We start from the raw sequence: 26,752 nt of genomic DNA, 5'->3' as shown, positions 1-26,752 counted from the left end.
ACAGTGTGAGGTCACCTTGCTGTATGAGATGGCATCAAACAGCTCACTGATCTGGGCTGGTCTCTGAATGTCCTCTTCTTTAGAGGACAGAGGGTGAGAAGAGGCCAGGGCATCAACAGCAAACACCCTGTGGACGTCATTGAGCACGATGAGGTCTGTCTATTATGAGACAAATAAGAAAAAACAGACTACTTCAATCAATGTCACCATCATCCTACACTGCTCTTATTGCTGAGGCCATGAGAGGCAAATTCTTACTATGTTCCAATCGGGTTCAGCGTTGTCAGCTCCCAGGTACTCAACATAGGATGCAAACCCTTCATTCAGCCACAAGTCATTCCACCACCTCAGGGTCACCAGATTACCAAACCACTGAAGGGAGAGCACAGAGCACAGGACCAAACGTGAAATACAACAAATAACCCAGACAGCAGCGCTTCAGATCTGCAGCCCTGAGAGTACCACTAAGCTTCTCTTTCAAGGTCATGCACAATCTCTCTAAATATATTTGTTATTATTAAATGAGTTCCCAAACTGAAGAAAGCGTCAGTGGTGGAAGAAGTGCTGAGATTTTGGACTTAAATAACAGTAGCAATAATACATTTAAAAGTACTTTGTTACAAGTAAAGGTCATTCATTCAAAATGTTACTTGAGTAAACAAAAGTATTGGCATCAAATTATTATAAAAGTTCCAAAAGTATTCAATAATGGTCCATTTCAGATCAATAAAAAATACAATATTGTCTTCTGAAATGTAGTGAAGAAGTATGAAGTCAAATTAAGTGAGAATACTCAGGTATAGTACAAGTACCTCAAAGTTGTACTTAAGTATCGAACTTGAGTAAATGTTCACATGACAAGCAGAAGTAACAAAAGTGATTACTATAATGACTTTGAACATACATTTAGACAGGCAGGTCTGCATGGTGCACAGAGACCCAGATACATTTGTTATTAACATAAAAAAAGTCAAATTATTTAAATATTTGACAAAAAGTAAATTAGAACTTAGTGAAATGCTACTTGATGCAACTATATTTTCTAGAAATGTCTCATATATAAATATAATTATATACACACATAAAGGCAATTTTACTTCCAATTATGTATTTGGCCTTTTATACTTATTTAAGTACTTTTGCTTTCGTAAGATTTATAATGCAGGACTTTTATTTGTAATTAAGTATTTTGAAAATAAAGTGTTGGTACTTTTACTCAAGGAAAGCATCTGAATACTTCTTTCACCGCCAGTTAAAGCGTTGCTGCTCATACAGCATTTTAAATTGCACAAATACTACATTTAGTATTACAGTGTTAAATTGTAGTATTGAAACCTAACCATGTGGGCCAGTTCATGAGCGATGATGGTAGCAATCCTCTCCTTGTTGGAATTGGAGGAGAAAGACTCGTCGTAGAGCAGAGCCGTCTCTCTGTAGGTGATCAGACCCCAGTTCTCCATAGCTCCAGCATTGAAGTCTGGTAGAGCTATCTGATCTGCATTGGAAAATAAATGATTTGTGGTCCATTACATGTGGAGTTACTATTTTTTTATAAGTTGACAAAAGTCGTTTCTAACTGCACCTTAGTTAAAATATGTAATCTGGAGAGAGGGTGGCCTAGAAAGAGAAATTAAAACAATTTAACAAAACCAGGGTTGGACAGATTGAGCGGGCCCAATGAAGAGGTGATGATGGATTACAACTCTCATGAAACACTTATTCTATAACACATAGGTGTGAGCAAGCTCTCTGATTGGTCAATAGGCGTGTTTGATTCCACGATCAAACAACGGTCAAATGAACGTGCCTTTTCACAACAAGTCAGTATCCCTCCGCGTCTGAGAAAAACGGTATACCGTTGGGCTGAAAAGCAAACTGCCTGCAGCAAACTGCCTGCAGCCTCCAGTACAGGCGTACGGACCTCGGCGCAAGCGCCTCGGTCCTGCCGCAGTACTGTCGTACCAATAATGACGTTCAAGAACGGCCTCTCGTGTATGATTGCTTAAAACAATTACAGTTAATAATTGATTCTGTTGTGATCTTCTCAGATGCCGCTCCCAAAGCCATGTCATAAACACACACACACACACATCCCCGTGATGAACAGATAAGTCTTCCATCAATAGACAAGAGGAGAGATGAAGCACGAGCATGTTTTATATGGGTTCAGAATGACTGACACAGCGGTTTCACTTGAGGTGGAGGTCAATGTCTAACACTAAAAAGAGATCTTTTTGGGGTTGATCATAAAAGCACACATGATGGCAGTAAACATGATAGCAAGACCTACTTACCACGAAGGGGAGTGAAACAGCTGTTTAATGTAGCTGTATTGTACGCACTTATTACATGTTGAGCAAAACAAAGGGAAGTACTTACTGAATGCAACAAGAATACATTTAACAAAGATACATGCCAAAAGGAGGATATTGAAATGAAGCATTGCCTCAGAACATCATGTGTGGTGGACTCACCAGACTTTGGTAGAGGGTATTTGGAACTGTAATAGCCCTCAAAGAATTTAAGGATGGGTCCAGTCTTGTTGAGGGCGTACTGTCCTTGCCCAGCATCAATAGCAGGCTTTCTGGCAAAGATGCGGATCTAAACAAAAAGCACATCTTATCTTAAACATTACATAAGACACATAAAACACATGACAACCTTTTGTATATCTCTCTCTCTCTCTCTCTCTCTATCTCTCTCTGTCTCTCTGTCTCTCTCTCTATCTCTCTCTGTCTCTCTGTCTCTCTCTCTATCTCTCTCTGTCTCTCTCTCTATCTCTCTCTCTATCTCTCTCTGTCTATCTCTCTCTCTCCATCTATCTCTCTCTCTCCATCTATCTATCTATCTATCTCTCTCTCTATGTATGTATGTGTCTCCCTCCAAAATGCAAAATCCTTCTTTAACTGTTGCCTAACAATGCCAGCTTGAGAAAGTACAGCTTATTTTAGTAAAAATATACACAATATATCTTCTAGTTATATCTTCACTTGAGAAGATAACAACGTAACACTATTTGTATTAATTATCATTTATCAATTAGCACGTGTCCTGATTGATGAAATCGCTCTTCTACATATATTTAGGCACAAAAGTGAACAAAGCTATTTCATAACGTGTATCATTTAAAGATTCCTATGACTTCAGTGCCCTCCACTAGTTTCATCAAAAAGACCCCATGGTGGCGTGCACTCTTACCCCCTAAACGCACTCTTACCCCCTAAACGCACTCTTACCCCCTAAACGTACCAGGAGTGTCTGCGCCGCGCTGCGCCACGCTGCGACCTCCTCCTGCGACCTCACACACCAGGCGCATTTCAAAACGTTGCGGAAGCGGAGCGTCGTGTGTGCAGCCTCGCAGTTGTTGTTGATTTTGGAATATTTCCTGGATATTTGTACTTCTACAAGTAGTAGGCTACGTAGTTAAATGGTTTATGTTTGTGTCTGTTTAAATCGGGTTTATTGTTGTTATTTCCTATGTTGTTGTGTTGTAGACTACAGACACAGTTAATAATAATTGTAATATTCCAGTTATAAACGACATGAATCAAAGATGTGTTGCTGTATTTTAGTGGTAAAACAATATGCATTCATCATATATATAATTGACAGTGCCTGTAAACCGGAGGAGAACGCTGCAGTATTCTCCTACTTGAAAGACGGTGGTGGGGGGGAGGAGAAGGAGCCGGTGTTGGGTTCACCCGGTGCACCCCTCAACCAGCAAAGCAGACAACAAGGTGATTTTCATCACTTCCTGCCTGCGCCGCGCTGCGCCGCGTCAAAAATAGGATTCATCCTATATTTTAGAAAGTCCTTGCGGCGAGGAGCTTCTGGGACGCTTCGAGCGTCTGGTGGAATAGCACCCATTGACTAGAGTGGCCGCGATCTTTGCGAACGCCGCGGCGCGGCCGTAACGTGGCGCGGCCGTAACGCGGCGCGGCCGTAACGCGGCGCGGCCGTAACGCGGCGCGGCCGTAACACAGCGCAGACGCTCCTGGTGCGTTTAGGGGGTTACAGCTATCATGGAGCGAGAAGCTGCAATCACTAAAGACACACAACATATTATTGAATTATTATACACTTACCAGCACATCATCAATGGTGTTATTGATCTGAGCAAAGTCACTGACAATGAAGGCCAGCAGGTACGTGGACATTTTCTCAGTTGGACCGAAAGCTGTCTTCTGCACATGTTGACTCTCAATAACGACACTGCTTGTTTCTGCAAAAGATAAATAATATTGAATAGAATGTTTATTGCATTCTCTCTTAATGCTTTTGAGTGATATATGTTGTGGTTATTAAATGATGTGTGTTATGTCACTTTAACACACCGTGCTGTCCACAGGGACATCCTGCACAAACCCAGCATTCCTTTAAGTAGCAAGCTACTGGCAACAGTGAGCGCAAGGTGGGTGACCTTCAGAGAACCTGATGTCAAACTAAATGGTTTCCAGCTAACAGCTGATCATCCCGCCTACACTTTGTCCTCCTCATATATTCCACTGTAGTTTTGTGAAAATGTTATTCTCAGTGAAGAGCAACTTACCTTTTTGCTCGCCATTAGACAAGGCGACTGTTCCGATGTCGTGGATCAGCGTGATGTGGAACACAGCTTTCATGGCTGGCTCGTCAAAACAGGGGAAAGCCTTCCTGGCGTCTGTGGGCTGCATCTGAGTTGTGGCAACAACCCTGCCGACAAATGATTAGGTTAGTTATTAGCAATAGTATTAAGTTGAACCTAACATCTTTAATTAAACTTAATATTATTTCTTTCAACTAACCTAATACAGTATGTGAAATCTGTTGACATAATACATTTAATTAAAGTCAACGGTTCAGTTGTTTTACGTGTGTGTAAGGCGAAGAAATGTATTGCATGAAAACGTATTTGTAACATTCAATGTTTGTCATTGCAGGCTTGTGAATGTTCCCAAACGTTAGCGAGGTATTGTCTCAAAGCACGTCATCGGACACTACATAGACGCACTTTTTCACTCCGTCCTCGTAGTACTCGCTCCTGTAGAAGCCCCCCAGATCGTCAGCCAGCTCTCCGGTAAATTTAGTGTGGAGTTGGTACATGTGGTCCTTAACCAGTTTACCATCGAGCTGAAGGACCAGGTACTGAGTCTCACTCTGGAGGAAGGAAGACTTGATGGAGGGGGCTTTGACCCCGCTGTCGACTGAGGTGAGGTGAGCTGAGTCGGTGTAGTTCAGCTTATTGGAGTGGATAAGAATCAGGTCTGTGTCCTCAACGCATTTGAACTCCACCGTGGTCTCACCTGAAACAACATGAAGTAACTTAAAGGTCTCCTATCATGCCATGTTTAGGCATATATTATGGGTCTCAGATATATACAAATATATAAAAAACATGTCTATGATGTGTTTTGCTCAAAATACCAAACAGATCATGCATTTTAGACATCCTTCATATCCCTCTGTTTCAGCCCTGTTTAGAGAACTGCAGGTTCGGGGTCCTTAGCTTGAAGAAAGAAAAAAAGGAGGAGGGGGATCTAATGCCTGCTCAGAATTCTACGAGATGCAGCTAAATGCTGCCGTGATTAAATGCCATCATGTTCCAAACCACATCAGGGATTATTTCTGAAACAGTCTGGAGCTCAAAGGCTTTTTCTCTTGCGGGTTTACCACAAGGTGACACACTCTCTCCAGTACAGGTTAGCTCTGAGTGTTAGCGATGCTTGCACGGACACAGACCATATTACGTCCAAAACACGTCGTGCATTGTTTCCGATACACTGACGTTTCTGATAGGGCCGTGAGCGTAAAGCCAGCCCACATTTCCGATATTACGTCATATCGGACGCAAATCTGGATCAGCTCCGTTGTTCTCCCGTTTTTAGAGATGTGGGTACGGAGGAAAAGAGAGAGGGTTTTGTTTTCTGACACTTTGTGATTCTCCTGACACACCGGGGGGGGGGGGACATATTTATGTATAAAAGACATCACAAAGTGCATTTTGCATGATAGGTCCCCTTTAAACTGTGATCAGCACTTTCCAACCCAATAGCTCAAAAATGAAGGTTTTCTGACAGATTGTTACAAATCTGCATCCGAGCTTTAAATCAGGGGTGTCCAAACTGCGGACAGGGGCCATACTGAGGCCTGTGGTCCATTTTTAATTGGCCCTCAGCAAATTCTAAAAGTATAGTGGAATATGGCCCACACATGAAACTCGTGCTTGTCTTATATTGTACTTCTTATATGTAAACATATATTACACAGTATAGTATGTATGTGTTAATAAGCCACATTTTTAAATAAATTCAGTTAAAATAAAAAACTCTTTCAAACAAATCTTGGTTGATAAAAAAAGCCCAATAACTTATTGACGTAACCAGCTTGAAATATACCCTTCATATCTCCCCTTATTATAATCACTCTGAGGCTTCTGTTTTAAGGGACGAGCTGCAACGCTTTTTGCGAGAAAATAAATGAAACTCTGTTAATGGAGAGCTGTGATGTAGGTTATTTTTTCTTTTTTCTTAATTAACCTACATTTGAATAATTTCGTTTTTGAGTTTTTTTCTGTTTGTGGCCCTCAGTGAAACATTGTTGGACACCCCTACTTAAAATGATTGATTATTTAAATATGTTTTAATTTGTAATGTTCTATAATGATCCCCCAATATAAATGTTTTGTTATCTTAAAGACCTTAAAGCGTAGAATTATCAAACAATTTACAGACCAAATTCTTAAATAATAAAAGGCATTGTGTGTCATGTGCTGCAGAGAGCCTCACCAGTGAAGATGTAGAGTCCAGTGGAGTCAGGCAGCAGCCGTGGCCACAAGGTGACGTTGTACTGCTGCGGCAACAGGCTCTTGGGCAGCCGATACTTGTCCCAAGGCTCATTGGACGGGGCAGCCGTGGCAGGGGGTTTAGTTGGTGTTCCTCCATCCTGATTCTTTGCCTTTTCTTGTGAGTAGACAACAGACAGAGCTATGATGGTGGCCACTGCTCCTGCCCCGAGGATCATACACCCTACCCCAAGAGGTTTACTTAGAAAGAAACCTTTCCCCATGTTGTGTGCCTGTGTTGGAGCCCCACAGTCAGACAGTGCATGGAGGCTGGAAGGTGAACGTCTTTATGTGCCCAAGCATCTCCCCTCCCATTCTTCCAGCAGGTGATACATTAACAGTGCCATTGTAAATGCTGACCTCACCTGGTGAAGCGCTGGCTCCGTCAGGAGTCTTCACACTGAAAACTACCATTTGTTTACAATAATTTAACTTTTTGAACATGAAAGAAATAAAACCAAGGTTTGGAAAAGTTCATCAGAGGAAGTTCTAGTTTTCTAAAAATATTCAGTTTTGAGGAAGCTCTGCCATTGCATCCAAAAAGCACACTGAGATGTTCAGCGTTTATCAGACTTAGACGCTTGAAAGAAAACTGTTGCTTTTATTAAATGATGTATCAGTTATTTTTATTTTAAGATAAAAAAAATATCCATTAAAACATTTTTTAAAACATTTCAGTATCCACCTTTTAAAAACCTTTTCCTAATTAAATTTAAATGCTTTTGAGGTAAATGATCATAATAATATTGTCGATCCCTTTATTTTCCGTAATCTTCAAGTAATATATCCCGTGTTCCAGTTAGACTTTAGAGGCAGTTTTCCATAATCCTACCATTTTATGAATGCCATTTCATGGTCATAAAGCTGTAAACTCAGTCCTTATGAACAGCTGTGAAAGATGACATCCATTTGCAGCCCTTAGCCTTTCCAGTTACTGCAGATCTCTATCTCTGAGCGCTTACACAGCGTAGGGCCTGAAAATAACTGCCTTCAAATGTCAAAATCTGACTTGATAAAGAGTTTTTATATCAAGTTCAAAGTTTAAGATGACACTCTTACAGTTTAAAGTTATGATGATGATTTGCCCTGACTTCGTCAGATATCCGTTTATGTCTCTTTGCACCCATCATATGGCTGTTGGGTTTACTCAACAACCACCACAGTTCTCCTGAAAAGAAGACACACTCTCCCCATGTGCCTGTTGTATAGTATGCATTCAATCAAAACGTGTTTCATTATTCAGTACATTCATACAGAAAAAGATTAATAAATATGAATGGATGAAGTTACTTTCTGAAATGAGAAAGGGTCCATAGTAACAACAAAGTCCCAGAGAAGAATCTGCTCTGCCCGTCAGCTCGATTAAGCTTTGTCGTCTCTTTCAGCTCAATGTGTTGATTCTCCTGCCAAACAGCAAGTACACAGCATACAAGACAAGCGGGGGAACTTGGTGGAGCAAAGGTGGCTAAAGAGACAACTATTTTCCTCAGGAGTTAATGGAGAATTGTGCAAGGTGGTGAGATAAACAACACTCAATCATTGCCATGCTCTGTGTCTGCTATAAAGAGAAAACTGTTTGACAAACATGTTCACCAAATCCACCGTATGAGCTATGAAAGGTCATTGATGTGATTGAGACCTGTTCCACTTCCACCAATTAGCTAAATAATTAGTTGAAAAAAGATTGTATGCAGACTGAAATGTGGCATAACAGTAAAACATTGTGGAGATGAAACAAATGGAACTTCATATTACTTTGCTTAATTAGATGAACCCCCGTTCATTTGCAGGTAACAGTAAGACCTTCAGACTATTCTTAACTAGATATTCACATATCCAAACCTACACTGTATATATGTAAACACCTTTTTTACATATTACTTTTTTTTACACTTTTTCACTTCACTATTATTTTAATTATGATTACCTTGGTGTGAATTCATATCTGTCCTATCCTGTGTTTCACCCTTGTCGCTGTAAAACACCTGCATTTCTCTACAGGGAGCCATTCAGCATTATTATTAAAGTATTTATTAATTATTGTTGCAAACCAGTGCTCAAATTCTCTTACACCACTTCTCTTATTTTTTACAGTACATTTACAGTGATATAAGCATGATAATATAGTCTTTGTGTCCCGGTATAGAAAATAAAGGCAGCCTCGCACACACTTTCTTTCTGTATCGAGACACCTTTTTGTGCATTATTGCTAACTGATATTAACAGCTTAAATATAATAGTAATGGTGGAGTATGGTTTACACCACTTATCACACTTCTTTAACTATTACAATCTCTTATAAACAGTTTTATTTAGTTTGTTAATTCCAAAGTGTTTCCAAAAAGTCACGTTTGACTCCCTGTAGTAGTTTGACCTCTTCATGTTCCTTATATGGAGTAACAGATTGTCTACTTCCTTTACCTTGAAGGGTTGTAAAAGTAAAAGCCCCAGATATTATATGGCTTTTGTTGTAGCGACAGGGAACACGCTGGGGTCGACACAAGTTCATTGTTCTTTTCAGGAGCAGTAAAATACATGTACTGACATGTGCAGCATTTTGTACGATTTTGAAGAAATGTGGAAATGTAAATAAATAAATAAAGCTAAGAATGTAGTGATAGAGATAAGGTCATTGTTTTAACAACCCACTCTCTTCAGTCTGCGTACAAATGACACGACTTTACACATTGGAAAATGCGTGCAATAGATACGCTAATGTCCGATTTTGCGTGCCTATCATACGCCAAATATTCCCATTGAGTTCTGACTCCGAGTTTTGCGTGCATATGAGACGCAAATGGATACGGTCGGGTCTGAGAAGACCGGAAGCTGTGTGGTCCATAAAACATGTTATTACTCAATATCAAGCCACGATTATTGATTTTATTTTAAATCGTATAATGTCGGACTTTCTTTGCCGTCCGTGAAGAAAATAAATGGGCCTCAGAGCCTCAGAATACTGAAATCTGTATTTTTTTTAATCTTTTTTCCTTCGAATTTGTTATCCTTTTCTAAATAACACACTGTTATTTACTCATCAATAACACACAATTATCCTTGTTTTTATTATTCGTTTAATTCTATAATATTGGGCTTTTTAAGCCGTCCGTCAGGGAACTGATTTTCAAAATAAAGTCACCAGAAACAGACGTAGGCCCGGTTCAAGCTCGATGATTGGATGTTGTAGCCGCAATGCACGCTGGGATATGGTGTTTCCCCAACCCAGTCTCACAAAAAAACATGTAATAACTACGTTGGTCCACAATGTAGGACCGTAGTATTTCTATAAAAACGCCTCTGAAATTGTAAGATCCTGTTACGAACTCAGACACTTAGATGTAGGACCCAATTGCACGACCCGGGAGACAGAGGTAAAGTATTTGTAAGATACTTTATTTTTCAAATATAGCATTGAACAACAAAAAAAGGTAACTATCAAATCTCTAGCCGAGATGACAAAAATAAAGAACAAAAACTGAAAGCGCTCACGTAGTGAGGAATCAAACTTTTTCAAGAGCACAAGGAGCATAGACCTGACCATAGCGAGAGACAATACGAACTGACGAGGAACACTGGGAGACAGGGGAATTTAAGCACATGATAATAATACACAGGTGGGAACAATCAGGGGCGGGACTGACGCTGATGAGCACAGGAGACACACAAGGGGTGGACAATCAGAAGCCTGGAATGAGAGGTAAATGGAGAGTGACAAAACAAACATAAAAATGAACCTCTCTAGCATTTTTGTCGGTGCACAACAGATCCCTACATTTTTTTTCACCATTCATTCCAATGGCTGGCGTCTATGTCACGTGATCTTCAAATTTCTCCCTGCAGAAAAAAAAAATATGCCAACTTCGTTTTATTCTCGGTGGAAAAATGCCTATTTTTAAGGTTAGTTTGGCCATTAAAATGCCTTTTGATGTCATTTGATGCAAGAAATATGAGTTGTTATTTCAGATTATGTGTGCAGTGGATGTACATGATCTTTAGTTTGCTAGTTATTACGAAGATTACTTCAGGAAATTGTGTCGATACAACGTTTTCATAGTTACCAAGGTGGTTGCTAGGGACGCTGCTATCGATATTATTTATGTTATGTTGTGTAACTGTTTAATGGTGTTATCTTTATTGCTACCCCCTTCCCTGTCAATGTACTGCATAGTGTTGGTCCACAGCCGCAAAACGTATTAGTTTAACACAATCCACATCTAAAATTGTGGCATAGATACGTTATTTTCCCCTGTGCAATTCAAGTCTCACATCTCACATCACATCGTCATAAACAAATACCGGAAACAGACCGAAAACATTTTTTTTAAATAAAATAATACTTTATTCCGAGTGTGCTTGCTTTTCTCTTTGAAAGTCATCACATAACGGCATTGTAATACACGGTTCGGTTTGCATTACATATTACATATCTGCCGTAGTTCTCTATTTATAGAGCCCTGATGAGAAGACTTCTAGACAAACATGAGGAACTGCCGCCAACACTGAAAACGTGACGTGGATCATAAATATATCAGCAATTAAACAACATCTTACATTTCTTTTCGCACAATACGTCTCCTTGCAGTATCAACACTAATTCGACTGACTTTTATATTTGATCCAATTGGTAGATAGGCTGTATTTACACCATAAAGGTGCACAGCTGATATAAAGGGACACCTAGTGGTTAAAGCATGTTATTGAATTTCATTATTTGTATTATTAGATATTAATAGGATCCCTATAAAGTATATTCATTACTCGTTATTCTCTACTAATAGTTATTAAAGACTGTATATAATGACTATTTTGCACATCCCTTTCAAGATTTAAAGATTGTCTAAGGTTTATTGACATATCATATACACAACTACGGTGTAGTTATGCAATGAATGAAAAACTTGGGTCGCAGGTTCCTCAATAGTACATTACAAGACATCTATCCATAGTTGTGCATACCTCCAGCAATGTTAACTATGTTGAAGCACTTATTGTAACTGATATTATACATATGTATTATACTCTTATATGATCTATGTAGATATTTCATCTCCGGCCTTGTCAGGTATTGAACAATCAATAAATAAAGAACATAGAATTATTAAATATAAAACACAGAATTTGTGTGATTATACTAAATGATTTACAAATAAACACCACTGCATATTTACAACTGTTACACATGCTGATGTAACGCAAATGTTTCCAACTTGGGATCAATAAAGTATATCTTATCTTAAGATAAGGCAAAATGTGCCTCTGAACCTTGACAAGTGCATGTTTCAGGCTTATCAATTAACAACAGGAGGGGTCACAGACATAAGACCAGCTGTTAAATAAAGCTCTTCTGACCTTAGCTGGCATGTGGGTATATATTAATGCTGTCCATTACGGGCACAAGCAATTTTTACAACGGTAGATATGGTGCAAAATGCGAGAGCGTGTAAAACCTGATGTGAGCACTTGCAGAAAAGAAATCTGAGTTTGTGTTCATACATTTACACTTGTATAAAATATCCACGTAACTGTGAACCAAATGTGAAGTAACAGAAGAAGAAAAAAAGTTGTGTAGTGTAGAAAAAAAATTAACTTAGTGATGAAATGTTCACTTGCAGAAAAATACATATTTTTTAAATATATTTCCATTACAACTGCAACTTGGTTATTACAACCTCTCAAATCAGTCATTACAACTTGACGAATCTACTCTGTGGCAGTATAAATCCACGAATCTGCGGTCTTGACTTTTGCTACACTTCTTTCGATAAATGTGTCGCAAAAGTAATTTTCAACTGTAGATGAGGGGGGAGGGGGGGGTTGGAGCGAAGGGGCGGAGCTATCAGAACGACGAGGCTCGGGTCAGTCACACGCCATCTCTCAATCTCGAGGATTCTGGCTTCCAAGCCAATATTTCAAGGATGCTACGTCATCGAGTGCCGCCGAAAGACTGTTCCAATCTCCAGCATACTTGGAATTCCACCGAGGCCATGTCCTTGGTTTGGGGGAAATTTCGAGGCTGCACATGGGTAGACTTCACGTCCTTAAAATCCCCACAATGCTTTGCGCACGGACCAATTTCAAAAACCCTTGCGGAGAATTGCTGAACCGACGCAGCACACATTTAAATGTAAGTATGTAGTGGCGTAGAACATGTGTTGGTAAATATGTTACTTTGTTACATTTGTTTGTTATCATCAGAAATGTGTTCCGTGAAAGTAAAGCAAGTTCATAATTAGATAGACATCGTGAGGTATTTATTTTCGGTACAGTTTATATTGAAACCGTTAGAGAGAGTGGCTCACTTGTTAGCCTGTTCCATTCTTCTTCGTTTTCCGAAGCCGTGGCTTGGAAGCATACTTGCTTCGTTTCTGAAGGAAGTGACTTGGAAATATGGGACTACCAAGCCAGCATCCTCGCGATTGAGAAACACCCACACAGTCACAGCCACAGTCAGGTCGAACCGGATGACTGCGGGGCTAACGGTTCGTGTCACTACCAGTCCGCTGACATGGCTCAACAACAACAACAACAACAACAACAAACAACAACTCAACAAAGCTAGCGTTAGCTGGCTAACTGACGTCATTTTGCCGCTAAACTGCACGATATAAAATGGTGGTCTTCAAAGCGGATTTAATCCTCAATCACAATAATAATATTCAAAGTAATACTGGGCAAGTAATGGGCAAAACTTATCGTTGATTGACGCACCGTATCAGCGGACTGGTAGCGACACGAACCGTTAGCCCCGCAGTCATCTGGTTCGACCTGACTGTGGCTGTGACTGTGTGACTGACCCGAGCCTCGTCGTTCTGATAGCTCCGCCCCTTCGCTCCAACCCCCCTCCCTCCCCCCACATCTACAGGTGAAAATTACTTTTGCGACACATTTATCGCAAGAAGTGTAGCAAAAGTCAAGACCGCAGATTCGTGGATTTATACTGCCACAGAGCAGATTCGTCAAGTTGTAATGACTGATGTGAGAGGTTGATAACCAAGTTGCAGTTGTAATGGAAAAATATTTAAAAAAATAGTATTTTTCTGCAAGTGAACATTTCAACTAAGTTCATTATTTTTCTCCAAGCTACAAAACGTTTTTTCTTGTTCTGTGACTTCAAATTTGGTTCACAGTTACGTGAATATTTTATTCAAGTGTAAATTTGGTTCACAGTTACGTGGATATTTTATACAAGTGTAAATTTGGTTCACAGTTACGTGGATATTTTATACAAGTGTAAATTTGGTTCACAGTTACGTGGATATGTTATCTGTATAAGTGTAAATATATGCACACAAGCTCAGATTTTTTTTCTGCAAGTGCTCACATCAGGTTTTACACGCTCTCGCATTTTGCACCATATCTACCTTCATAAATCTTCACCCATTTATTAATTATATGTTTTAAATGTGAGTGTTTCCTATACCCTAAACCTCCAGGGATGTACACAGTTTAATACTGGCAACTTCTTATTATGGGAAATACGAAAACGTCTTTTAAAACTACAACTCCCAGTAGAGACGTGCCATATATAGAGAACATGTTGCGAAACACAATAGCCAGCATGTGTAGTTCTGGGGACGGGCTGGGGGAGGGGGGGACGGGGTGGACCCGTTCAAATCCAGTTTTGGACAGTCTGCCGTGGTTCCATCCCATTTCAAAGTGCTGTTCGACGCTCGGCGTAACCCTCGGAGCACACTCAAACATCCAATCACCGAGCTTGAGGACTATCACGGGGTTTGTCAAGCGAAGCGGAGAGAATACTTACTTCCGGGTGTAATATTCTCTAAAGCAACTGAGCTGCTCCGACCCTCGGTCCTGACGGACTCCAACTTGTGTTTATTAATCAAACAACTAAATAAACACAAGGATAATTATGTGTTATTGTTGAGTAAATGGAGAATTGCACAGGGGAAAATAACGTATCTATGCCACAATTATAGATGCGGATTTTGTTAAACTAATACGTTTGCGCTGTGTACCAACACTATCAATTGACGGGGAAGAGGGTAGCAATAAAGATAACACCATTAAACAGTTACACAACATAACAGAAACAATATCGATAGCAGCGTCCCTAGCAACCACCTTGGTAACTATGAAAACGTTGTATAGACACAATTTCCTGAAGTAATCTTCATAATAACTAGCAAACTAAAGATCATGTACATCCACTGCACACATTTTTTTCAATATGTTTATTGATTTTCAGCTTACAAAAAATCACATACATAGAACGAAGACATAGAGCCAAAAGATACATATATACACAGGACAACTACTTCACTTTACATTAAAGAAAAATAACAACACTAAATTAAATTGGTACATACCACAAGGGCACTCTATTACATCGGCAACCATCCAGTTTTCCAGCAATAGGACTGTATTTCTACAGAGGATATCACAGTCATTTACATTTTAACATATTATAGCATATTATAGCATTATCGCATTATCCTGCCCCAGGTTCGTTCAGAAATTGAGATCGTTGTTCTTGGTATACTCTATAAAACTTTCCCAGACCTTCTGGAACAGTTCTTGTTTGTCTTTGAGAATGTAAGGGATTTTTTCTAAAGGCAGACATAAAGAAAATTCCCTAAACCACTGTGCAATACTAGGTCTGCCAAACTTTTTCCACGTTAAGGCAATCACTCTTTTTGCTTGTAATAAACACATATCTGTAAAAACTTGTTTATAACGTTGTATGTTATGTCCATCCGGATATAGGCCAAGTACTGTTACCCTAACCTCTTCCCAGAATTCCTTTATTCTTGGACATAACCATAGACAATGGAACAGTGTGCCTTTTCCTTCCCCACATCTGGTGCACGTGTCTGGGATATTAGCGTTAAATGTATTCAGTTTTTCTGGTGTAATATACACTCTCATTAGCCACTTTAGACGTGTATTACCCGTCTGTGTTTGGGCCGCCTTACAAGCTGTGCTCCACTGTTCCAATGTTAGATCTTCCTGTAAGTCATTTTTCCAGGCATTGAGTCTAGAGTTAGAGGATTCTGAGGAGAACGCCAGCAGGAGATCATAGAATTCAGATATGATGCCCTTACCACAGGGGTTTTTAATTAAATGTTCTCCAATATGGACAGAGGAGGGGCCAGCATGAGTCGATCCTGGTTCGCTCCTACAAAGCTCCTGAGTTGCAAATATTTAAAAAAATGTTTACGAGGGATATCGTATTTACTGACAAGTTCCTCAAAATGAAAAAACATCCAAACTTCCAAACATGTCTTTTAACTGTCCCACTCCCTTTTCAGCCCATAGTCTAAAACCTCCATCGGCATTCCCTGGCGCAAAAAGAGTATTTCCCCAGATCGGGCTGAACCAGGAACATCCACTGCACACATAATCTGAAATAACAACTCATATTTCTCGCATCAAATGACATCAAAACGCATTTTAATGGCCAAACTAACATTAAAATAGGCATTTTCCACCGAGAATAAAACGAAGTTCGGCCATGTTTTTTTTTTCTGCAGGGAGAAATTTGAAGATCACGTGACATAAACGCCAGCTATTGGAATGAATGGTGAAAAAAGACGTAGGGATCTTACAATTTCAGAGGCGTTTTTCTAGAAATACCACGTCCTACATTGTGGACCAACGTAGTTATTACACGTTTTTTTGTGAGACTGGGTTGGGGAAACACCATATCCCAGCGTGCATTGCGGCTACAACATCCAATCATCGAGCTTGAACCGGGCCTACGTCTGTTTCCGGTGACTTTATTTTGATAATCAGTTCCTGACGGACGGCTAAAAAGCCCAATATTATAGAATTAAACGAATAAATAAAAACAAGGATAATTGTGTGTTATTGTTGAGTAAATAACAGTGTGTTATTTAGAAAAGGATAACAAATTCGAAGGAAAAAAAGATTTAAAAAAATACAGATTTCAGTATTCTGAGGCTCTGAGCCCCATTTATTTTCCTCACGGATGGCAAAAAAAGTCCGACATTATACGATTTAAAATAAAATCAATAATCGTGGCTTGATATTGAGTAATAACATGTTTTCATGGACCACACAGCTTCCGGTTTCTCAGACCCGACCGTATCCATTTGCGTCTCATACAGTATGCACGCAAAACTCAGACTCAGAACTCAATGGGAATAGTTGACGTATGATAGGCACGCAAAATCGGACTTTAGCGTATCTATTGCACGCATTTTCCAATGTGTAAAGTCGTGTCATTTGTACGCAGACTGAAGAGAGTGGGTTAGTTTAAAGTTGAACTCACCTGACTGCATTATTGAAAGCCTACCAAAACAATAGGTACAAAGCTTCTGAAGGTTTAATTACTACAGGTTTACAAGTTGTTGCTGGGGAAACATGATATGATATCAGGTTTTATAATAGAGTCCAGTAACCGGAATTATTGACAGGTTTTACAACAAAGTCTATAATAAATCAAATAGGCAATCGTTACACTGTCTCTGACCTTGTTTGTATCTAGCTGTCTAATGAGGAAAAAGAGAGACAGCAATTGGAATGTAGCTTATTTGTTGTCCATGAGTTTCAGGATGCAGAGTAATAACTGAAATGTTGACTTGAGATGAAAAGCCAGAGAACACCACAGTTATTATAATTGATCCTGAGATGGGTGGGCTGAGCCACTTTTCGTGTAAATCATCAAAAAGACATCATCAATGTCATTAGGAGTCATCATCTGAAAAGCACAAACAATTTAATACACAAATGTCTGGGTAATCTAGTAAGTGTATACGCTTTACTGAAAAGTACAACTTTGGCCTGGTGTTGCTGCTAGAGGACAAATAGCTGTCCCTAAAAGCTGTTTGCATAGAGCAACAGCCTGCTTGGCTTAGGAGCAGAGGAGGAAGAAGTACTGCAATCGTGTACTCAAGTAAAAGTAGAAAAGCATTACCGGTAGTAAAAATATAATTAAAGTACCAAAGGGCCAGATTGCTCCATCTCAGAATAATATATATGATATGTTTATAATGATTGATCATGAAAGTGTTCTCAAAGGTGGTGAAGGTGCAGCTAGTTTGAATGACTAGCTGCTGCAGGGTAGCTTGTGAATTTACTCCAGGTGGAACTAAAGTCTGATTCAACACTTGGTTATATTTCACATCATTCATCCACATCTGTGAAGTAACTAAAGGTATTAAATACATGTAGTGGAGTAAAAGTACACCATTTACCTCTGAACTGTAGGGTAAAAGTACAAAGTAGTAGAACATTTAAATACTCAAGTAAAGTCCCTCAAAATGATACTTAAGTACAGTACTTGAGTAAATATACTTCCCAAGTCTGATTCGAAGGAGACAGTCATTTTCTAAATAAGGAGGCCACTGTGGCTTTTGGAAATCAGAAGGAGATTTGTTTAAGATTAGTTCCAACCGCATTCATGGTACTGTAGGAACTGTCACCCTCTGCAACTGTGGAAATGCTTTACTGCCAGGAAAAGGTCAGGCAACGTGCAGATATTGCATCACAACAGAGGTAAAAACCACTGTGTCCTATTCACCTTATTTACCACTCAATCTTTCGTTCCAATCAGTTAATATAGATAACGCTGGAAGGATGGTCTTTGGGAAGTGCAAGGTATTATCTCTGTGTATCATCGTACTGGGTATGCTGTCTTTAGCTGCACCATTACATCAACTTGGTGTTGCACTTGGGCTATATGTCAACTTGAGTTTGTGTAAATTTAACTTTGCAGACATTAAACACGATAGCTTAACCTGTTAAGCCCAAAAGTCCCCGCCGACGGGGACCCTGGGGTTTTTTTTCACAACACTGTGCCACCCACAGGGCATGTTAATATTTAAAAACCTATTAATGTGTTATACCAGATTAACGAGAAGAATCTCAGCTAACTGACAATATGAACCATTGTTACAGAAACAAAACACAAGTCTCACAAGAAGCGTTAGCATTAGCCCTTAGCTAAAACGGGCAGATGCTACCTCCGGTGCTAACTAGCAAAAACGATCTTTACAACTTAATATTTCTGCACAAACTACATATCATCTGAAAGCTGATACTCCACAGATATTTTGTTATAAGTATCATCACTGTAGGACACAAACTCACTGAGTTAGCAGCCAGAACAGAGAAGAAAAAAAACAGCAGTTTTCAAAACCATAACAATAATTATGTCTTACCGTTGCTGTTTTGTGATCAAAGCTCTTGTTCAAGGGAATAAAAACGCTGTTTAAGGTTAATCCAATGTCTCTTAGTCACTTTAGAATTGTTCCTGATAATCTATCATTACATTAATGGCAGCAGAGTAGGTATAAAGTTTCGCAGTCCGGAGCTAATGCTGTCTCACATGCTGTTTACGCAAACCTCTCTCTACTTGACGTAAGTGTTTAGCGGGACTTACTAACTGTCACTCGATTCTATTGGCTCTAACGGTTCAGAAAAGGTGTCAATCACCCAAATCGACCAATGGGTTCCAAAGATATGATCCTGCGTAGTATAAACTACGCCTGCTCCGGCTCCATTACGCATTACGAGCCAGAAGGGAGAGCTTCACCACAGAGCAGCTGCTAGAGATGCTAGCTGACGATAGCTATGATCATACCAGATGACTCTTCGTCGGATGATGAAGATCTCCTCCAGCCAGACCTGGATCCGGACAGTAGTGACTCGGATGTTGAACTTCCACCACGGGAAAGGTATGTAATCTCTCTGTTTTTATATATTATGTGGTTGGTGGAACTGCGTCACAGTGCTAGCTTAGCCAAGAAGCTACAGGAATGATTAGGCAAATGCTAAATAGTGTTACTTGTCTTTTTGGAGTTACATTTTCTAAATGAATGGCCAGTGAATGATATATATGTGTTTACTTATTTATTTGGTGTAATATTATTCATTTATTGTCCAATATTATCCTTTTATGTATTACTTTTGTGTTTGGTGGAACTGCATCACAGTGTTAGCTTAGCCAACAGGAATGATTAGCCAAAATGCTAAATGGTGTTACTTGTCTTTTTGGAGTTACATTTTCTAAATGAATGAATTTACTTATTTATTTGGTGTAATATTATTCATTTATAGTCCAATATTATCCTATAAGTATAAGCCAGTGAATTAATATAATCTCTTTGTTTTTCCACATTTGTTAGATGAGGTGTGACCCCAGCAGGACAAAGCCACACACCCAGAAGACTTTCAGGGAGCAGCTTGCTGCAGAATTGTTGGAGTTTGCTGAAGGCCCTGCTGAAGGCCCTGCACCTCCACCACCCCCTCCTCCACCACTCACATGCATGCCCGAGTATTATGGGGAAGATGCCACCAAGGTCAGGAAGAACTGCAGGAGGTGCCTAGATGCTGGACTCAAAAGGGTGAAGACACCTGTGTACTGCAGGAAGTGCCAGGTCCCTCTGTGCTTCACTGTCAAAAGAACTGTTTCAGGGAGTGGCACGACCTAAATACTGGAACATTCAGGTAGGTATAAAGTTCAGGTAGGTATAACATTTTGCGAGTGTTTATTTAAAAAAAAAAATACTTGTTTTATATACCTAGTTGATTTTATTGTATAGTACGTTGGTAAAATGTTTGTTTTTACATGCCTATAGTGTGTTGGTAAAATGTTTGAAATAAATCTGCCCCAGTTGGAGTCAAAACGTTTTATTGTGCAAGTACACCTACACACAATGACCTACAGTGCAGTTTTATTGTATAGTGCGTTGGTACAGTTACACACACACAGCTACACTTACAAACACTACACATACCCACCAGCTACACTTACATACCCACAACTACCACACCACACCACACACACACACACACACACACACACACACACACACACACACACACACACAAACACACACACACACACACACACACACACACACACACACACACACACACACACACACACCACACAACAACCACACACACACAACAATTTTTTAAAAAAAAAATTTTTTTTGGGTGGAATGAATACCTATAGTGATGATTCAATGTAATACAATGATTTGTATAGTCTGGTACCTGAAAAGGTCAAATGGCACTGATGGAACCAAATGTGCCCAAAGCTTATTCCGCCTGGACTTTATTTTCATAAACCTCTCTAAAAGGTCAAATGTCACGTGTTTTGCCTCAATCTTGATACAGGGTACTTATTATATGTTATACTTTGGATTCCTAAAGCTTTTAGGCTACTACCCCATCATTCAAGGTTGGTCTTCACTATAAGTAATGGGTTTTCTTTAGGCAGAGCAGGAATTTACATTTTTTTGCTATGTTCCATCTGAATTTACTCTGACAGAAACATCTATATTGATTCTGACACTTCTACACTCCAACTCACAGATGTAACCTTGCTTTGATAACAACAATTATTCATATAAACCTTTTAGAAGTGAAGTTATAGTCATTTGTCTGGGAATGTCATTTTCGAGCCTGAAACCTGAAAAACAGGCTCGGGGTTTACAGGTTAAACTGTGTACATCCCTGGAGGTTTAGGGGATAGGACACTCACTTTAAAACATATAATTAATAAATGGGTAAAATTGCTTGTGCCCATAATGGGCAGTATTAATATATATATACACATGCCAGCTAAGGTCAGAAGAGCTTTATTTAACAGCTGGTCTTATTTTGACCCTCCTGTTGTTAATGATAACATTAGATTACATTACATCAACTGATAAGCCTGAAACATGCACGTGTCAAGGTTCAGAGGCACATTTTGCAAATATGGCGTAGCCATCGATCAGCTTAAATAAGATATTTACTTTATTGATCCCAAGTTGGAACATTTGCGTTACATCACATGTGTAACAGTTAAATATGCAGTGGTGTTTATTTGAAAATCATTTAGTATAATCACACAAATTCTGTGTTTTATATTCAACAATTCTGTGTTTCTTTATTTATTGATTGTTCAATACCTGACAAGGCCAGAGATGAAATATCTAAATACATCTTTAAGAGTATAAACATTATGTATAATATCAGTTAAAACAGTGCTTCAACATAGTTAACATTGCTGGAGGTATGCACAAATATTGATAGATGTCTTGTAATGCACTATTGAGGAAATTGAGGTTTTTCATTCAGTGCAGAACTACACCATAGTTGTGTAGGCCTATATGATATGTCAATAAACCTTAGAAAATCTTGAAATCTTGAAGGGATGTGCAAAATAGTCATTCATATACACTATTTAATGAACTATTAGTAGAGAATACGAGTAATGAATATACTTTATAGAATCCTATTAATATCTAATAATAAAAATAATGAAATTCAATAACATGCTTTAAACCAATAGGTTCGCTTTATATCAGCTGTGCACCTTAATGGTGTAAATACAGCCTATCTACCAATTGGATCAAATATAAAAGTGAGCCGAATTAGTGTTGATACTGCAAGGAGACGTATTGTGTGAAAGAAATGTAAGATGTTGTTTAATGGCTGATATATTTATGATCCACGTCACGTTTTCAGTTCCTCATGTTTGTCTAGAAGTCTTCTCATCAGGGCTCTATAATACAGAACTACGGAAGATATGTAATATTTAATGCAGCCGAACCGTGTATTACAATGCCGTTATTATTATAAGTTTATTATTTTTTTTTTAAATGTTTTCGGTCTGTTTTCCGGTATTTGTTAATGACGATGTGCTGTGAGATGTGAGACTGGAATTGCACAGGGGAAAATAACGTAGGCTCTCTTTCGATGTGGATTTTGTTAAACTAATATGTTTGCGCTGTGGACCAACACTATACATTGACGGGGAAGGGGTAGCAATAAGATAACACCATTAAACAGTTACACACATAACACAAATAATATCGATAGCAGCGTCCCTAACAACCACCTTGGTAACAATGAAACGTCGCGATTTCCTGAAGTAATCTTCGTAATAACTAGCAAACTAAAGATCATGTACATCCACTGCACACATAATCTGAAATAACAACTAATATTTCTCGCATCAAATGATATCAAACGCATTTTAATGGCCAAACTAACTTTAAAATAGGCATTTTCCACCGAGAATAAAACGAAGTTCGGCCATGTTTTCTTTTTCTGCAGGGAGAAATTTGAAGATCACGTGACCTAGACGCCAGCCATTGGGATGAATGGTGAAAAAACGGGGTTTGTCAAACAGAGCACATGGTGTAGTCCAAACGATAGCTGGGGATTCTGGGTAGTGTAGTGTCTTCTGCCATCCTTTACTCAGAAAAAATATTCGTTTCTCCGAATCGAAGAGGAAAAATACAAAAGCATTGCACACAATTTAAACCAATCAATGTTGTGTAATTAACAAGGATAATCTGGTGTTTTTTAGTCGATGAGTAGTGCAGATATCACTGTAAAATCAATCGACAGTAAGAGGAATACTTACTTCCGGGTGTACAATTCTCCGTTATCCAATGGGAATGGGCGCTCACATTGCCTTTAAGGGCAGCTGACACAAACGAATGCCGTGCTTCCATGAGCGTCAAATCCCGACGCAGATGGTAATACATTGCAATCAGTTGAAAGCTATTTGCGTCCCTTTATGACGCTGAAGGAGCCTAGGAGCGTCACAATTGGACGCGACGGACACTGACCAAACGTCGCTCCTGGACACTTAGGGAGTGAGAGTGTGTTGATGAGAGAGGTTCCAGGTTGAATTGAGGCAGACATTTGTAATGTTCAGAGGTTGTTGTGTTTAATATTCATGAGAATATTTGTCATTGATTAAATGATAAACAAACATTTGCATAAAGCATATGTGTCCACTCATATGTTGAGAAGAGTATTAAAAACTTGAAAAATATCCCTTTAAGGAACATTTAGAACAGATAAAAAATGTGCGATTAATTTGCGTTTAATCGCGATTAAATATTTTAATCGACTGACAGCCATGTATATATAAATATATACATGTATATACACTGAACAAAAATATAAATGCAACACTTTTGTTTTTGCTCCCATTTTTCATGAGATGAACTCAAAGATCTAAAACATTATCTATATACACAAAATAACCATTTCTCTCAAATATTGTTCACAAATCTGAAAAATCTGTGATAGTGAGCACTTCTCCTATGCCGAGATAAGCCATCCCACCTCACAGGTGTGGCATATCAAGATGCTGATTAGACAGCATGATTATTGCACAGGTGTGCCTTAGGCTGGCCACAATAAAAGGCCACTCTGAAATGTTCAGTTTTATCACACAGCACAATGCCACAGATGTCGCAAGTTTTGAGGGAGCGTGCAATTGGCATGCTGACAGCAGGAATTGACACGAAGGACTCACAAGAACTCAGATGCACGATTCTTTCTTGACTTCAAACTATCTTTTAATATACAAAAGACTTCTCAAAGTAAAAAGGTATTTAGGATCAACTAGGACACTCAAAAGTTCACTAGGTTCAACTAGGTTGCTCAAAGTTACACGAGGAAGTACAGACATGGACTTAGTGTTGAGACAAGATGAACCGACAAAGACAACAGGAGAACAGGGCTACAGATACACAACAGTTAGTGAGGCACAGGTGCAAACAATCCAGAACAGGAGATCACTATCAAGCTGGCAAGTGACACACCACCACAGGAAGTGATGACACCTGAAACGAGAGGACACAGTCAACATCAAAATAAACTGCAAGGCCACCAGAATAAACACAAAACAATAAGCTCACAGACTCTAACGCTGAAACCTTACAGGAATGTCCACCAGAGCTGTTGCCCGTGAATTGAATGTTCATTTCTCTACCATAAGCCGTCTCCAAAGGCGTTTCAGAGAATTTGGCAGTACATCTAACCGGCCTCACAACCGCAGACCACGTGTAACCACACCAGCCCAGGACCTCCACATCCAGCATGTTCACCTCCAAGATCGTCTGAGACCAGCCACTCGGAGAGCTGCCTCAACAATCGGTTTGCATAACCAAAGAATTTCTGCACAAACTGTCAGAAACCGTCTCAGGGAAGTTCATCTGCATGCTCGTCATCCTCATCGGGGTCTCGACCTGACTCCGGTTCGTCGTCGTAACCGACTTGAGTGGGCAAATGCTCACATTCGATGGCGTCTGGCACGTTGGAGAGGTGTTCTCTTCACGGATGAATCCCGGTTTTCACTGTTCACTGCAGATGGCAGACAGCGTGTGTGGCATTGTGTGGGTGAGCGGTTTTCTGATGTCAATGTTGTGAATCGAGTGCCCCATGGTGGTGGTGGGGTTATGGTATGGGCAGGCGTACATTTTATTGATGGCATTGTGAATGCACAGAGATGCCGTGACGAGATCCTGAGGCCCATTGTTGTGCCATTCATCCACGACCATCACCTCATGTTGCAGCATGATAATGCACGGCCCCATGTTGCAAGGATCTGTACACAATTCCTGGAGGCTGAAAACATCCCACTTCTTGCATGGCCAGCATGTTTGGGATGCTCTGGATCGGCGTATACGACAGCGTGTTCCAGTTCCTGCCAATATCCAGCAACTTGGCACAGCCATTGAAGAGGAGTGGACCAACATTCCACAGGCCACAATCAACAACCTGATCAACTCTATGCCAAGGAGATGTGTTGCACTGCGTGAGGCAAATGGTGGTCACACAAGATACTGACTGGTTTTCGGACCCCCCCCAGGCCCCCCCAATAAAGCAAAACTGCACTTTTCAGAGTGGCCTTTTATTGTGGCCAGCCTAACGGCCCGTCCACACAGCGGCGTGCGTTGAAACTTCCAACGCTTCTGCCCATTCACTTTGAATGGGGTGACGTCACTTTTAGCCGAACTGCATTTTGCTGGCGTAGCTGTCAAAAGTTGAGCAATGTTCAACTTTTGACGCCTCGACGGAGGCGTCAGCCAATGAAATCCCGTTTATGCAAATCTGCCAGTACAGCGCTAGCCAATCAAATGCTGGGAGAGACTACGCAGGTCTTTTCCTCATATTCCAAAAAATGGAGGAGAAATTAATTATAGCGGTAGTGAATCACCCGGTGTATATGATCAGTCTCTGTTCATTTACCGGGATACAAACCGGAGGAGCCAGGCATGGAGGGAGGTGGCAGAGACAGTGGGTGGAACTGGTAGGTTTTCGCCAGTTTGGGGAGTTTATATTATATATGATATTCTGAACAAACTGTGCTGTTGTATTAGCTGTAACGTGTCTCTACTGTAGGCTAGTTTTATTATATGTACAGCACTTTGGCTCGACCAAAATCGTTTTAAATAAATGTGCTATATAAATAAAACTTGATTTGATATATCCAGTGTACTTAATTTTAACATTGAATGGACAGCTTGCAGGCATAGACAGTATATTTAGCCAGCATGGAATGTAGCATAAAATAGCACCATAGACATTAATGTCATAAATGTTCATCATATAAAGTGTGAATGTAAAACCTTTTATGCAAATGACAGTGATAAAGGGATTTGCTTTTCATTAATGTAGGAATAATTTAGTCAATTCTTCAAGTAGTTCAACAAATTAACTTTATTATTTCATTTCATTAGAGGAATTGTGCAGGACAAGGTGGAAGTCTCTGAGGGACAGGTTCCGGAAGGAGAAAGCTAGGGAGAAGGAGGCAAAAAGAAGCGGGGCAGGGTCGTCAGGGGGATATAAGCCCTGGCGTTTCACGGCAGTGATGGGTTTTTTAACCCCATTTCTCATTGACCGTGAGACGTCCAGCAATATCCCCCGGCAAACCCTGCCTCCACCCCCCTGTACTACTCCTGACCCCAGCCAGGTGCCAGAGGATGAGAGCCAAAGCCAGCTAGATGAAAGCCTTGGTGAGACTCAGCCACAGCCAGCAGCCAGCAAGCTGAGGCAGGGCAGACAGGAGAGGAGGAGGATAATGTTGAGGGCCGGGGAAAAAGGAGAAGGGAGATGTCCGCCTTTGAGAAAGGGTTGCTGTCAGCCATCGCTCCTGTTCTCTCCATGCCACTACCTCAACCTCGTCCAGTGGTGGAGGAGGACGAG

At 39.9% G+C, this 26,752-nt stretch overlaps 1 protein-coding gene across 1 annotated transcript in view; it reads right to left on the bottom strand.

Moving 5' to 3' along the window:
- The window catches only part of anpepb.1 (alanyl (membrane) aminopeptidase b, tandem duplicate 1), a 29,836-nt gene extending 22,777 nt beyond the window's left edge, over nt 1–7,059 (bottom strand). The window contains exons 1-8 of the mRNA XM_034087779.1: nt 6,765–7,059; nt 4,991–5,282; nt 4,550–4,692; nt 4,086–4,222; nt 2,475–2,601; nt 1,341–1,495; nt 259–372; nt 16–159 (exon numbers count right to left, since the gene is read on the bottom strand). Coding sequence (XP_033943670.1) covers nt 16–159; nt 259–372; nt 1,341–1,495; nt 2,475–2,601; nt 4,086–4,222; nt 4,550–4,692; nt 4,991–5,282; nt 6,765–7,044 — 1,392 coding nt within the window. The 5' untranslated portion in view covers nt 7,045–7,059. The remainder of the gene's footprint in view (nt 1–15; nt 160–258; nt 373–1,340; nt 1,496–2,474; nt 2,602–4,085; nt 4,223–4,549; nt 4,693–4,990; nt 5,283–6,764) is intronic.
- Nucleotides 7,060–26,752: the final 19,693 nt, after the last annotated feature.

This window comes from Pseudochaenichthys georgianus, chromosome 7 (assembly GCF_902827115.2).
Source record: "Pseudochaenichthys georgianus chromosome 7, fPseGeo1.2, whole genome shotgun sequence".
Taxonomy (NCBI): domain Eukaryota; kingdom Metazoa; phylum Chordata; class Actinopteri; order Perciformes; family Channichthyidae; genus Pseudochaenichthys; species Pseudochaenichthys georgianus.
This window is presented reverse-complemented; position numbering and strand designations above follow the sequence as displayed.